The sequence below is a fragment of the Somniosus microcephalus genome, chromosome 5 (genome assembly GCF_052327205.1).
Source record: "Somniosus microcephalus isolate GS21.2 chromosome 5, FLI_Smic_1.0, whole genome shotgun sequence".
Taxonomy (NCBI): domain Eukaryota; kingdom Metazoa; phylum Chordata; class Chondrichthyes; order Squaliformes; family Somniosidae; genus Somniosus; species Somniosus microcephalus.
In genome coordinates, this window is record NC_140991.1 from 161,190,791 (window position 1) to 161,203,485 (window position 12,695).

The 12,695-nt window shown below is 47.6% G+C and overlaps 1 protein-coding gene across 2 annotated transcripts in view; it reads right to left on the bottom strand.

Moving 5' to 3' along the window:
* The window catches only part of etv1 (ETS variant transcription factor 1), a 186,729-nt gene that overhangs the window by 109,917 nt on the left and 64,117 nt on the right, over nucleotides 1–12,695 (bottom strand). For both annotated transcript variants that reach the window (XM_085988389.1, XM_085988390.1), the window contains one exon: nucleotides 528–716. In XM_085988389.1, the coding sequence (XP_085844515.1) occupies nucleotides 528–716 (189 nt within the window). The remainder of the gene's footprint in view (nucleotides 1–527; nucleotides 717–12,695) is intronic.

Consider the following 12,695-nt stretch of genomic DNA (forward strand, 5'->3'; position numbering starts at 1 on the left):
TTCTCATGCATCCATTATTCACTTATATATGACAGAACTAGTGCAATCTAATATAACAATGTATACAAGAATGCTATATATTTTTATAATGTATACTAGGCAGTGAACTTACCAATAACCTGAACAGGCTGAGGGTGAAACTGGTCTTGGGCGGTATTGCAAAACGGGCAAGAGTGAATTGGTAGCCTGCTTTGGACCAAGCCCAATTTTTCTTTCCAGTGGCTTCAGTGAAAAAGGAAACCGCCCAAGACCAATTTTATGCACGTTATTTCTAGATATATCCACACCAGTTTTGGGTCCATTTCTCTTTATGTTGGCAGCAGCTTTAAATGCAGACAGCAACTACTCCACGCTGATATGTGATGATGCTCCCGCAAGAAGACAAGGATTTAACATAGAATTCTTGTTGGCTGCTTATTTAGGTTTCACCAGTTTCCAGCTGAGTTTAGAAAATACTCATGGATAGAATCAGGAAATTCTTATCATATCTCAATAAATATAGGAAATGACTAAGTGTACTTGCTGACCTAGGATCCATTGGATAGGCATTCTCTGGAATGGGCTGGGTGGTAGGCAGATGAGCTGGAAAACTTCTTTCCGGTTTGGGAGTTGCTGCAGGATTAGGTGACCCATGGTGCAAGGGGGATACTGGCGTGCTGGATGGGGTTGGCGGATTAGAGGGTTTCAATCCTGTAGGTGGCTTCTGATCGTAGGCACTAGAGAAAGATAAACAAGCCCACAAATAAAATAAAAGATAACAGGACAAAATGTGTTACTCCTCTGTGCCACTGTCTGGAGACCAGTAATATCAAAAGATAATTTTACCTTGGTTTGGGCTCCGGGTTAGATGTGGAGAGAAGGACCTACATATGTCACTCCCCCACATACTTAGACATAAGGTGGAGCCAGTCCCCATGCAGGACAACTGCTGAAGTAAAACCTACTGTTCCGCTCATGCCAGTCCGTTTTAAGCATTTAAGCAGAATGCATGCATATCAAGCAGGCCTGCTTGAAAATCTGGTATTGAGCTGGTCCCCTGCACCAACAGACTTGCATTATGGCACTACTTTGTAGCTTGACATAAGCACACTGATGCCCTGAAACACCTGAGAGTGTGTTTACAAAGTCAATCGAGAAGTTCGGAGTACCGTCATCAGTTAGGGAGAACCAGAAAAAATTGGGTCTTTGCTGATATCAGATGAAGACACAGAGGTGCGTTTACTGCAAGTTGGGAGTTTACAGCACTACCGAAATGTGAAAGACCTATGGACTCCTTCCTTATCTCTCCTCTCGCATTTTAAAAAGTGTACGATGGTAAGATTCACTTTTTAATTATACCACAGGATGGTGGGAAATCTGCCGGAACAAATTAAACCAAGTTACTGCATGAGCTTGATTTACCCAAGATCAATCCTGAGCTCAAATCCTGTATACCTGGAACTAGATCAAGCAATGCTCAGCTCAGCTGCAAGTGTTTACAACTAGGGTTTAAAATACCTGGCAATTTAAGGAAGAGGGAGTGGTTCTGCTTTAATGGGGAAAAAAAAGTCAAATAAGTGACTATACTAGGAATCGTGTCATCTACAATGGCAGGAATGCAACACGGGCAGAGGTAAGAAAATGTAAGGGCTTGAAGCTGCTACTTTAAATGAAGATCATAGTTCCAATAAAATGTTGGTGCTGCCAAACGCACTTCCTGTAATATTGGAGAAATCCATTGGAAAAGTTAACTTCATATTGTCAGACAACTTATTCTTCACATGGTGGCCAAGAATACCTTGTTAGCAATTAAAATTAACTGCAGTGTACATATCCTATTACCATCTCAGTAAAAAAAAAAGCTTGGTTCAAAAAATACACTGGGAACCCACGTGCTAACCCTGCCAGAGTATCTGGGGTCAGCAAAGGTTCTTTTCACAGCCCTGGCCAAGTGCCTGTCTTGGGTTCCACCTTCCATAAACTTGAGCTCATCCAAAACTCTGCTGCCCGTGTCCTAACTCGCACCAAGTCCCGTTCACCCAGCACCCCTGTGCTCGCTGACCTACATTGGCTCCTGGTTAAGCAACGTCTCGATCATAAAATTCTCATTCTTGTTTTCAAATCCCTCCATGGCCTCGCTCCTCCCTATCTCTGTAATCTCCTCCAGCCCTACAACCCTCTTGAGATATCTGCGCTCCTCCAATTCTTGCATCTTGAGCATCCCCGATTTTAAAAACTTCACCATTCGCGGCTATGCCTTCAGCTGCCAAGGCCCTAAGCTCTGGAAATCCCTCCATAAACCTCTCCACCTCTTTTTCCTCCTTTAAGGCGCGCCTCAAAACCTACTTCTCATCTGCCTTAAAATCGCCTTATGTGGCTCAGTGTCAGATTTTGTTTGATAATGCTCCTGTGAAATGCCTTGGGAAGTTTTACTATGTTAAAGGCGCTATATAAATGCAAGTTGTTGTTGCCTGCCCGTTCTACGAGGCCAAGCCAAAGTCAGTCTCCTCTGGGAAATGTGTGGGGAGGAGGCCAGGCACCAGCCCCCCCACACACCCCCAAACCAGAAGGAAAATTGCAGCACCCTACCAGCCCCCTTTGAAATCAATGGAATGGCAAACATCTTTAGGGTACAGGCTACATCCCAAACCTGGACCCACAATGTGGGCCTCACACCCGCCTTGCTGGGACCAGTATACTTCTTTCTTCTTGGTGTACTAGTCATTACTGCATATCCAGGTCTGCCTGAGGTCAGGATGCGAGAGTCCCTGCTCCAAGCCACGCTCCCTCTGATGATAGTCGCCGGAATTTTCTTTACCTGGGCGAGTCGGGTGCGGGCGGTCAGCGGGACGGTCCATTCCGCTGTAGAAATCGATTTTGCGCTAATGGGGCCTATTAAGCCAACCCTGCGCATTACCCGGCCCTATTAAATAGTGCGGGTCTGATGGCATCATCCATGACGCATTTTCAGCCGGGATATTTAAAGGAGCCATGGCCACATTGCATTTGAAGGTTCATCTATGATCGTGCAGTCACTGCACGGAGGCTTTGATTACACCAAACACGTGGAAACATGACTGCACGGAGGCAGAGGGCTGCACCCAGGTTCTCTGATGACTCCCTCCATATGTTTGTGGAGGGAGTGCGAGCACGCAGGGAGGTCCTCTTCCCTTCAAATGGGCGGAAGAGACCTCCCCAGGAGACAGAGAGAGTCTGGCTCCAAATTGCACAGGAGGTAAACAGCAGGGTACGTGGTCAGGAGGACCTGGCTGCAGTGCCGGAAACGTTTCCATGATCTCATTAGATCTGGAAAGGTGAGTACAAAGTCACACTCAACTTCATCCTGCTTTGCCTCTCATCACATCGCCATCACTCTGCCTTCCCAACCGTACTCCTGCACATCCTTACTCACACCAACATACCTTGCACGTCTAACCATCCCTCTCTATCGACATTATCACATCCCCATCTTACCCGCCACCCCTCACACTCATCCTAATGCAATCATACCAACTAACAACACACAAGGAGGCCACTTGGCATTGCCACCCCACTCCATTATAGTCTCCCTCTAAAAACGTAACCCATCCATTCCTTACACTCATTCCATCACTCTCACTTAATCTTCTCTTCTTTCCCTCCTTGCAGGAAAAGAGAGCCCACAATAAGAGGGAGAGGGAAAGAACTGGAGGTGGCGCTCCATCATTTGCCACCCTCACAACAGCAGAGGAGGCTGCGTTAGAAGTATTGGGAATGGCCAAGCAGCTGGAAGTGGGAGACAGAGACATCTCAGCAACCTGGTGACAGAATTACTTATCATACAGCTACATGGTATACATCATGTGGGGACTGATGTCATCAGTTACTGAATGGTTATCATGTGCATAATGGTATCTGTACCCATTCTTCATATGGCATATCTAACTCATCTCTTTACTCTCCCACGGGTCCATCAAGCACCTCCCTCACTGTCCAGGAGGAAGAGGAAGACGACTCCTCAGAGTAGCCTCCAGCATCTGAGGCCGCAGCGTTACCAGACATAAGCGCACCCAGCACCAACGCAGATACGCCCACCTGGGTGAGTGCCATGCGAGATAGAGTAGTGTTGTCACCTGGTCTGTCATAAGTCACAAGTGAGCAAGAGCAGATGGTGGAGACAGGGACAGCAGTGGAGACTCCTCGCCGGAGGGCGCAGGATGCTCCCAGCTCTGCTCAGCTGCATGCAGACACAGAGCCTCTGGGGCCATCCAGAAAGAGGACGTTCTTGGAGGTGCAGCAAGAAGTGCAGGGGGCTCTGACAAGTTTTGCGATCGTGATGTCTGTAATTGTTCAGAGAATGGAGGAGTCCATCTCCAACATGAGCACCACCATGTCGCAGGCGGTGGCGACTGTAGGCTCTTCCATGGATAGGATGGCCACCTGCATGGAGCAGCGAATGCGCCACTCACAGGAGCACATGGTCTCTATGGAGAATAGATGGCTATGTATGGAGAATAAATGGCAGACGCTCATAAACCTCCTGTCTAGGAGGGATGTCAGCGTAGACGTGGGTCCTCATGGCCACACTGATGAGCAGCAAGGTGCTCTCCAGCTACTTGCTAGCAGGGAAGTGCGGGTGGCCCATGAATGGGTTGACGGTGAGAGGGGACATCTCAAAGTGCTTTGAGAGGAGCCCACACTTCCATGTACCCTCTCACCATCAATCCATTCATGGGCCACCAGCACTTCCCTGCTAGCAAGGAGCTCCCCCGTTGCCTCCCCCAGTCAGAGCCCCAGATGCCTCCTCGGACAGCGATGGCTGAGTCTGACCCTGCACAGTCGCAGGAGGATCAGACTTTGGCGGGGCCATCACAGGCTCCAAAACCCAAAAGACGTCCGCCAAGAGTGTCTAAGCAGTCACAGCAGGGAAGTGAGCAGCCTGCCTCTACCTCTGTTGAAGCCACAGGGGTAACACCACATAGAAGCATGCGTAAGAGAAAGATGAAACAAGTAGATTCACAAGGGTAGCCTCTTGGGTGTTTTATTCAATGTTAATGTAAAGTTTCCGTTAATATGACCTCAACCATAAAAATCTTTATTTTCACCATTTCCAGTCTTGGACAAATTTGTATGCACCTTTGGAAGTATCTTAGTGAGTTGCTGTGAAGGGTGAGACATAACGGTACCTTCAGCAATGGTGGTCAGTGTGAAAGGAATGGCTTGGTCATTGTAGGGATCCTTTATGGTGTTGATGTGGGGTGGTGCCAACCTGGCGCAGCATGCAGCAGCCAGGGTGTACAGTGTCAAGTGAAGTAAATCTGGCCATGATGAAGCCATCCCTGGCCTCCCGGGCAGCAATGTGCGCGGGTGCTGGTGGGTTCTGGGCTGCAGGCTCCTCCAGCTCCTGCTCCTCCTCGTCTTCCAGCTGATGCTTCTCCTCCTCCTCCTGCTCCTCCTCCTCTGAAGAGGCTGTGCGCTCAGTGCCTTGCTCCTCATGCAGCGCTAATCCTCGCTGCTGCACTATGATGTGCAGGGCGCAGCAGACGACGATGATTCTGGAGACAGAATCAAATTCAAAATCTTGGAACTCCCTCCCTAACAGCACTGTGGGAGTACTGTCACCACACGGATTGCAGCGGTTCAAGAAGGCAGCTCACCACTACCTTCTCAAGGGCAATTAGGGATGGGCAATAAATGTTGGCCTCGCCAGCGATGCCCACATCCTATAAAACAAATTTAAAAAAAAATTTTTAAATGCCATGTCCTAATTACTGCACCACTAGCCTCAGCCACTGCTCAATGTACCACACCTCCATCACTCACCTACCAAGAATCTCTATCAATCAGGACTCATAACTAACATTCATATCTTCACCTCACCCTCACACACTTAGCACTGCTACAAGCCTCACATAGAAACATAGAAGATAGGAGCAGGAGTAGGCCATTCGGCCCCTCGAGCCTGCTCCGCCATTCAATAAGATCATGGCTGATCATCCAAATTCAGTACCCTGTTCCTGCCTTCTCTCCATATCCCTTGATCCCTTTAGCCTTAAGAAATATATCCAACTCCTTCTTGAATATATTTAATGAATTGGCCTCTACTGCCTTCTTTGGCAGAGAATTCCACAGGTTCACCACTCTCTGGGTGAAGAAATTCCTCCTCATCTCAGTCCTAAATGGCTTACCCGTTATCCTTAGACAGTGACCCCTGGTTCTGGACTCCCCGACCATTGGGAACATCCTTCCAGCATCTACTCTGTCTAGTCCTGTTAGAATTTTATAAGTTTCGATGCGATCCCCTCTCATTCTTCTAAACTCCAGCGAGTACAAGCCCAATTGACCCAATCTCTCCTCATACGTCATTCCTGCCATCCCAGGTATCAGCCTGGTGAATCTTTGCTGCACTCCTTCCATGGCAAGAACATCCTTCCTCAGATAAGGCGACCAAAACTGCACACAATACTCAAGGTGTGGTCTCACCAAGGCCCTGTACAACTGCAGCAAGACATCCTTGTTCCTGTACTCAAACCCTCTCGCTACGTAGGCCAACATACCATTTGCCGCCTTAACCGCCTGCTGCACCTGCATGCTTACTTTCAGCGACTGGTGCACAAGGACACCCAGGCCTCGTTGCACTTCCCCTTCTCCCAATCTACTGCCATTCAGATAATAATCTGCCTTCCTGTTTTTGACACCAAAGTGGATAACCTCGCATTTATCCACGTTATATTGCATCTGCCATGCTTCTGCCCAATCACCCAACCTGTCCAAATCATACTGGTGTTTCTCGGCATCCTCCTCACAGCACACCCGCCCACCCAGCTTTGTGTCGTCTGCAAACTTGGAGATATTACATCTAGTTCCCTCGTCCAGATCATTAATATATATTGTAAATAGCTGGGGTCCAAGGACCAATCCCTGCGGTACCCCACTCGTCACTGCCTGCCACTCGGAAAAAGAGCCGTTTATTCCAACTCTTTGCTTTCTGTCTGCCAACCAGTTCTCTATCCAAGTCAATACCTTGCCCCTAATCCCACACCCATATCTCACAGTTTGCACAGACTGCCAGCTATTCAACCATGAGAGCCACATCAGCTAAACAGATTGCACCACACTCACTGACCACTGACACACTTCCCTCTTTCTTGCAGGACAAGGTAGCGCACAACTAGAGGCCAACAAGCGGGGACAGGTGCGCCTGCATGCCCTAACCATCTTGGAGGAGACGGTGTTGGCCATTATTGGAATGAAACCATTGAAAATGACAGTTCCTCATACGTAATCCTCCTTGTCACGTCCCACTTCCTTCTCATCCCACAAACTCTTCTGATTTACAAGCTGCAGATGGTCTAAGCATGCACCTCTTACTTTCCCCACCCAACTCCCCTCACCACAACCTTATCCTTGTGCCTTTTTCCTTTCAGATACCCAAGAACTGCAGCCTGCCCAGTAAGTAGTGGAAGAGCAAGAGGACAGTGTTGATGAAGACACAATGTCACTCGATTTAACATGCGCAACCACCAGTTCTGATACTGACACTGCGTGTAATTTAGGGGATAGCATAGAGGCGGGATCTGCAAGTGGTGAGTAACTGGGCATGAGTGGCCTGCAGCCAGAGCAGGGGACAATGACAGTGCAGGTGCCAGCTCGCCGGAGGGAGAGGTCATACACGAGTTCTACTGTAGAGGGCTCAAATGAGGACTTCCATGGGGCAGGCTACAGAAGAAGGCTGACAGATATGCACAATGAAATGCTTGGTGCATTGGGAAGCCTGCCAGAAAGCCTGCATGCAATCTCAAGCAGCATGGAGGAGCCTGGAACCAACTTGGCCCGGAGCTTTGCGCAGAGCTTGGAGCCCATCCTTTCCAGCTTGGAAGTGGCAACCAACTCCATTAGCACACTTATGGACCCAACCATGATGCAGCATCTGATGGCTGGTTTTTCAGCTTCCATTGCAGTACAAGCAGAAGCCACCCAATGTCCGAGTGCTGCAATGGAAGCTTAGACTGTAATCATGCAAGCTCAGCTTGCTGTCAGGCAAGTTCAAACTGCTGCCATCATGGCTCAGGATTACAGTGTTCAAAGGGGCTTACAGGGTTATCACAGCAGTCCTAGTAATCTGTTGGAGGACAGATTGCTGAGGCGGGGCCCCGGGGGAGTGGCAGTGGCTCCATGGAGCACAAACCTGCTGTCCTCTCTCAGGAAGACAGCATTCGTCCTCCCACCACTGCCACTCCACCAGTGCCCTTGTTGTTGCCTGTCAGCCAGCCCAGTCTGCTGCCGTCCATGCCAAGATGGTGCAGTCCACAGCCGGGCCTTCAAGGTCCAGAGCTGCTCAAGGTCATCCTGCAAGGCTATCTGCAGTCTCCTCCAACCAGCCATGCTGCAGCAGCACAGCATAGGAGCACTATGACAGGCAAAGGCACACGGAGGACAGGCACTAAGGGAATGCACAAGGGAGATGAGTTTACGTTTGGCATATGGCATGATTTGATTTGGAATATTTATTTTGTGGAGGCTTTTATTTTTGCATTTTGGCCAATTGGACACTACGATGGTTCATGGCAGAGCGAAGGTAAGGAGTGGGACTGTTGGCGAATGTGAAATTGGGGTTGCAGTTACTGATACTGCACTTGGATAGGTTCTTCACGGAGAGCCCGGGTAGAAAGGGGCTATCTAAGTTGCCTCCCTCCTTCCACTTCCTCCTCCTCCTCTTCGTCTTCTTTTTCCTCCTCCTTAGCTTCTCACCATATAGCTGGTGGAAAAGGCTGTGCCCTCATGATGCTGAGGTTGTGCAGCATGCAGCAGACCACCACGAATCTTGACATCCGCTTTGCCGAGTACTGCAGAGCTCCTCCTGAACAGTCCAGGCAGCGGAGGTGCTGTTTCAGCACGCCAATGGTCTGTTCTATCACATTTAGTGCAGCAGCATGGCTTTCATTGTACACATGCTGCACACATGTGCATGGGTTACGCACTGGAGTCATGAGCCATAGAATCATAGAATGGTTACAGCACAGAAGGAGGCCATTTGGCCTGTTGAGCCAGTGCTGGTTCTCTGCAAGGGCACTTCAGCTAGCTCCCACTCCCCCGCCCTTTCCCCATAGTCCTGCAATTTTTTTTTCTTCAGGTATTCATGCAATTCCCTTTTGAAAGCCACAATTGAATCTGCCTCCAGGCAGTGCATTACAGATCACAACCACTCGCTGCATAAAAAAGTTTTTCCTCATGTCGCTTTTGGTTCTTCTGCCAATCACCTTAAATCTGTGCATTCTGGTTCTCGATCCTTCCATCAATGGGAACAGTTTCTCTCTTTCTACTCTGTCTAGACCCTTCATGATTTTGAACACCTCCATCAAATCTCCTCTCAACCTTCTCTGCTCTCAGGAGAACAACCCCAGCATCTCCAATTTATCCACGTAACTGAAGTCCCTCACCCCTGGAATCATTCTTGTAAATCTTTTCTGCACCCTCTCTAAGGTCTTCACATCCTTCCTAAAGTGCGGTGCCCAGAATTGGACGCAATACTGCAGGTTGAGGCCGAACCAGTGTTTTATTTCATCATAACTTGCTGCTTTTTTAACTCTACGCCTCTATTTATGAAGCCCAGCATCCTGTATGGTATTTTTAACTGCTTTCTCAACCTGCCCTACCACTTTCAACAATTTGTGTACATATACCCCCCAGGTCTCTCTGTTCATGCACCCTCTTCAGAATTGTACCCTTTAGTTTATATTGCCTCTCCTCATTCTTCCTACCAAAATGTATCACTTCACACTTTTCTGCATTAAATTTTATCTGCCACGTGTTTGCTCATTTCACCAGCCTGTCTATGTCTCTTGAAGTCTATCAATATCCTTCTCACTGTTCACTATACTTCCAAGTTTTGTGTCATCTGCAAATTTTGAAATTGTACCCTGTACACCCAAGTCCAAGTCATTAATATACATCAAGAAAAGCAGTCCCTGGGGAACACCACTGTGTACCTACCTCCAGTCTGAAAAACAACCATTCACCACTACTCTCTGTTTCTTGTCACTTAGCCAATTTCGTATCCATGCTGCCACTGTCCCTTTTATTCCATGGGCTTCAACTTTACTGGCAAGCCTATTATGTGGCACTTTATCAAACGCCTTTTGGAAGTCCATATACACCACATCAACCACATGGCCCTCATCAACCCTCTCTGTTACCTCATCAAAAAACTCAATCAAGTTAGTTAAACACGATTTGCCTTTAACAAATCCGTGCTGGCTTTCCTTAATTAATCCACGCTTGTCCAAGTGACTGTTAATGTTGTCCCGGATTATCGTTTCTAAATGATTCCCCACTACCGAGGTTAAACTGAACGAAGGCACCATGACTGCCAGGATACCGGGCATTGACCTGCATGATTTGCTGCCTATGGCTGCACACTAGCTGGACATTGAGGGAGTGGAATTCCTTTTGGTTCCAGTATTTGGCATAGTTGACATGCCGCGCCCGCAAAGCGATGTGCATGCAGGCACACTACATCATGGGGAAGCCTCCAATCCTAGCGAAGCCACGTGCTCGCTCTTCCTGCTGGGCTCTTCCAAGAGAGAATGAAATCTAGTCAGCTCTCTTTGACATCCCTTACATAACAGTAGACAGCAAACTGCTAGATGTTGCAAATATCTCCAGCTCCAGCCTGGAAGGAGCCAGATATATAAAAGTTCATCGCCATGGTCACCTTCACAGCCACTGGCAATGCAGTCCTTGCCCTGCTCTGAGGTTGGAGTTGTGTCTGCAGCAGGTGGCAGATTTCAGTGAGGATGTCCTTTCTGAAGCGCAGACGTCTCACACATTGTTCCTCACTGAGGTTCAGGTAGGAGAATTGCTTCCTGAACACCCTGGGCGGATATGGCCTCCTGCTGAGAGCCCTTCTCCCCCTCCTCCTTCTCCTCCTCCTCCTCCTCCCTCGTCCAGCAGCTTGTCCTGCTCTGCGTGGTCTCTGTTCATTCTCCAAGTCATGCTGCATTCCTTGGGGAAGGCCTACAATGCACCGATGCCTGGCAGCAAATAGTTTGTGCAGAAGCCTTGAAGTCAGCAAAAAGTCCTTCAGCACATACCACACCACTCCCTGTAGACTTTTACAACTTAAAATAACTATAGAAAGCACCAAACACTTGTAGAATCCTAGCAGCAGCCAGAAGAAATCAACCAGCAACTAACCTATAAGTAGTTGATGATTCCTTTAAATAGTCCTTCCTGCTGCTGATCGCGTGTTCAGCTGTGCAAGCTTAAGAGAGGGCACTGGCTGGAGCATTGAGCTTCAAAATGACACCGCTGGCGTCAAATCAGCGTTGCATGCCGATTGACGTCATGATCTGCCTGAACTGCACACTTGTGGTGGACATTCACTGTGTGCGTGCTAGCCCCCTCACCAATATGGCGTCTGCCGTGATTTGCCCCACAAGTGTGCGCGCGCGCACGGCGGACAGCATTTTGGTGCTCTCAGGGCACTCATAGCACCCCAGAAACGGACGCTAACGACCTGAATTTTGCACTGTACATTTTTAAACATCTTACAGATGTTCAAGTGATTGGTGCACAAATCTTCATCAGGATCTCTCGCTTGAACTCCATTCCCCCATAAATAATGAAATCTTAAGTTTCATGTTTGGTTTTTCCTTGAAGACAAACTCAATATGTTATTTGAACAAACACATTGATGCATTTTTTCTAGCAGTTTGTTTGCAACAATGTCTTGCAAGTTGTTAAAAAGGTGTTGATGATGGATGGCAAGCAATAAAAGATTTTCATTTCAGGACAATTATTAAAACTCTGCTGAACCTATGATTGTGACAGAAAGACTACAGTCCACCGTCAGTTCACCTACTTTGAATCCATTTAGCCTGCCACACTTGTGCTAAGATGAGCATGCCACAAAAGTGGTATTTTAGGCAAACGAGACAAAACTGGCAACGTAAACTTGGCTACACTATGCATTCTGATTTCAGATCATAATAGTACACAACACTCTCCTTTCAAGCTACAGTATAGCAGATATAGGCAATGAACACACTGGGATAACAATGGAGAGAACAGGAGTGTGCACTAAAAAATCTCTACATAATATTAAGAACATAAAGAAATAGGAGCAGGAGTCGGCCATTTGGCCCTTCGAGCCTGCTCCGCCATTCAATAAGATCATGGCTGATCTTCTACCTCATCTTCATTTTCCTGAACTATCTCCATATCCTTTGATTCCCTTAATTTTCAAAAATCTATCGATCTCTGTCTTGAATATACTCAACGACGGAGTCTCCACAGCCCTCTGGGGTAGAGAATTCCAAAGATTCACCACCCTCTGAAATTTCTCCTCATCTCAGTCCTAAATGGCTGACCACTTATTCTGAGGCTGTGACCCCTGGTTCTAGGCTCCCCAGCCAGGGGAAACATCCTCCCTACATCTCCCCTGTCAAGCCCTATAAGAATTTTGTATGTTTCAATGAGATCACCTCTCATTCTTTTAAATATAGGCCTAGTCTACTCATGTAACACCCTTATTTAAGAAGGGAAGTAGACAAAAAGCTGGAAACTATAGACCAGTTAGCCTAACATCTGTGGTTGGCAAAATGTTGGAGTCCATTATTAAGGAAACAGTAACAGAGCATTTGGATAAACATAATTTAATAGGACAGAGTCAGCATGGTTTTACGAAGGGGAAGTCATGTTTGACAAATTTGCTCGAATTCTTTGAGGATGTAACA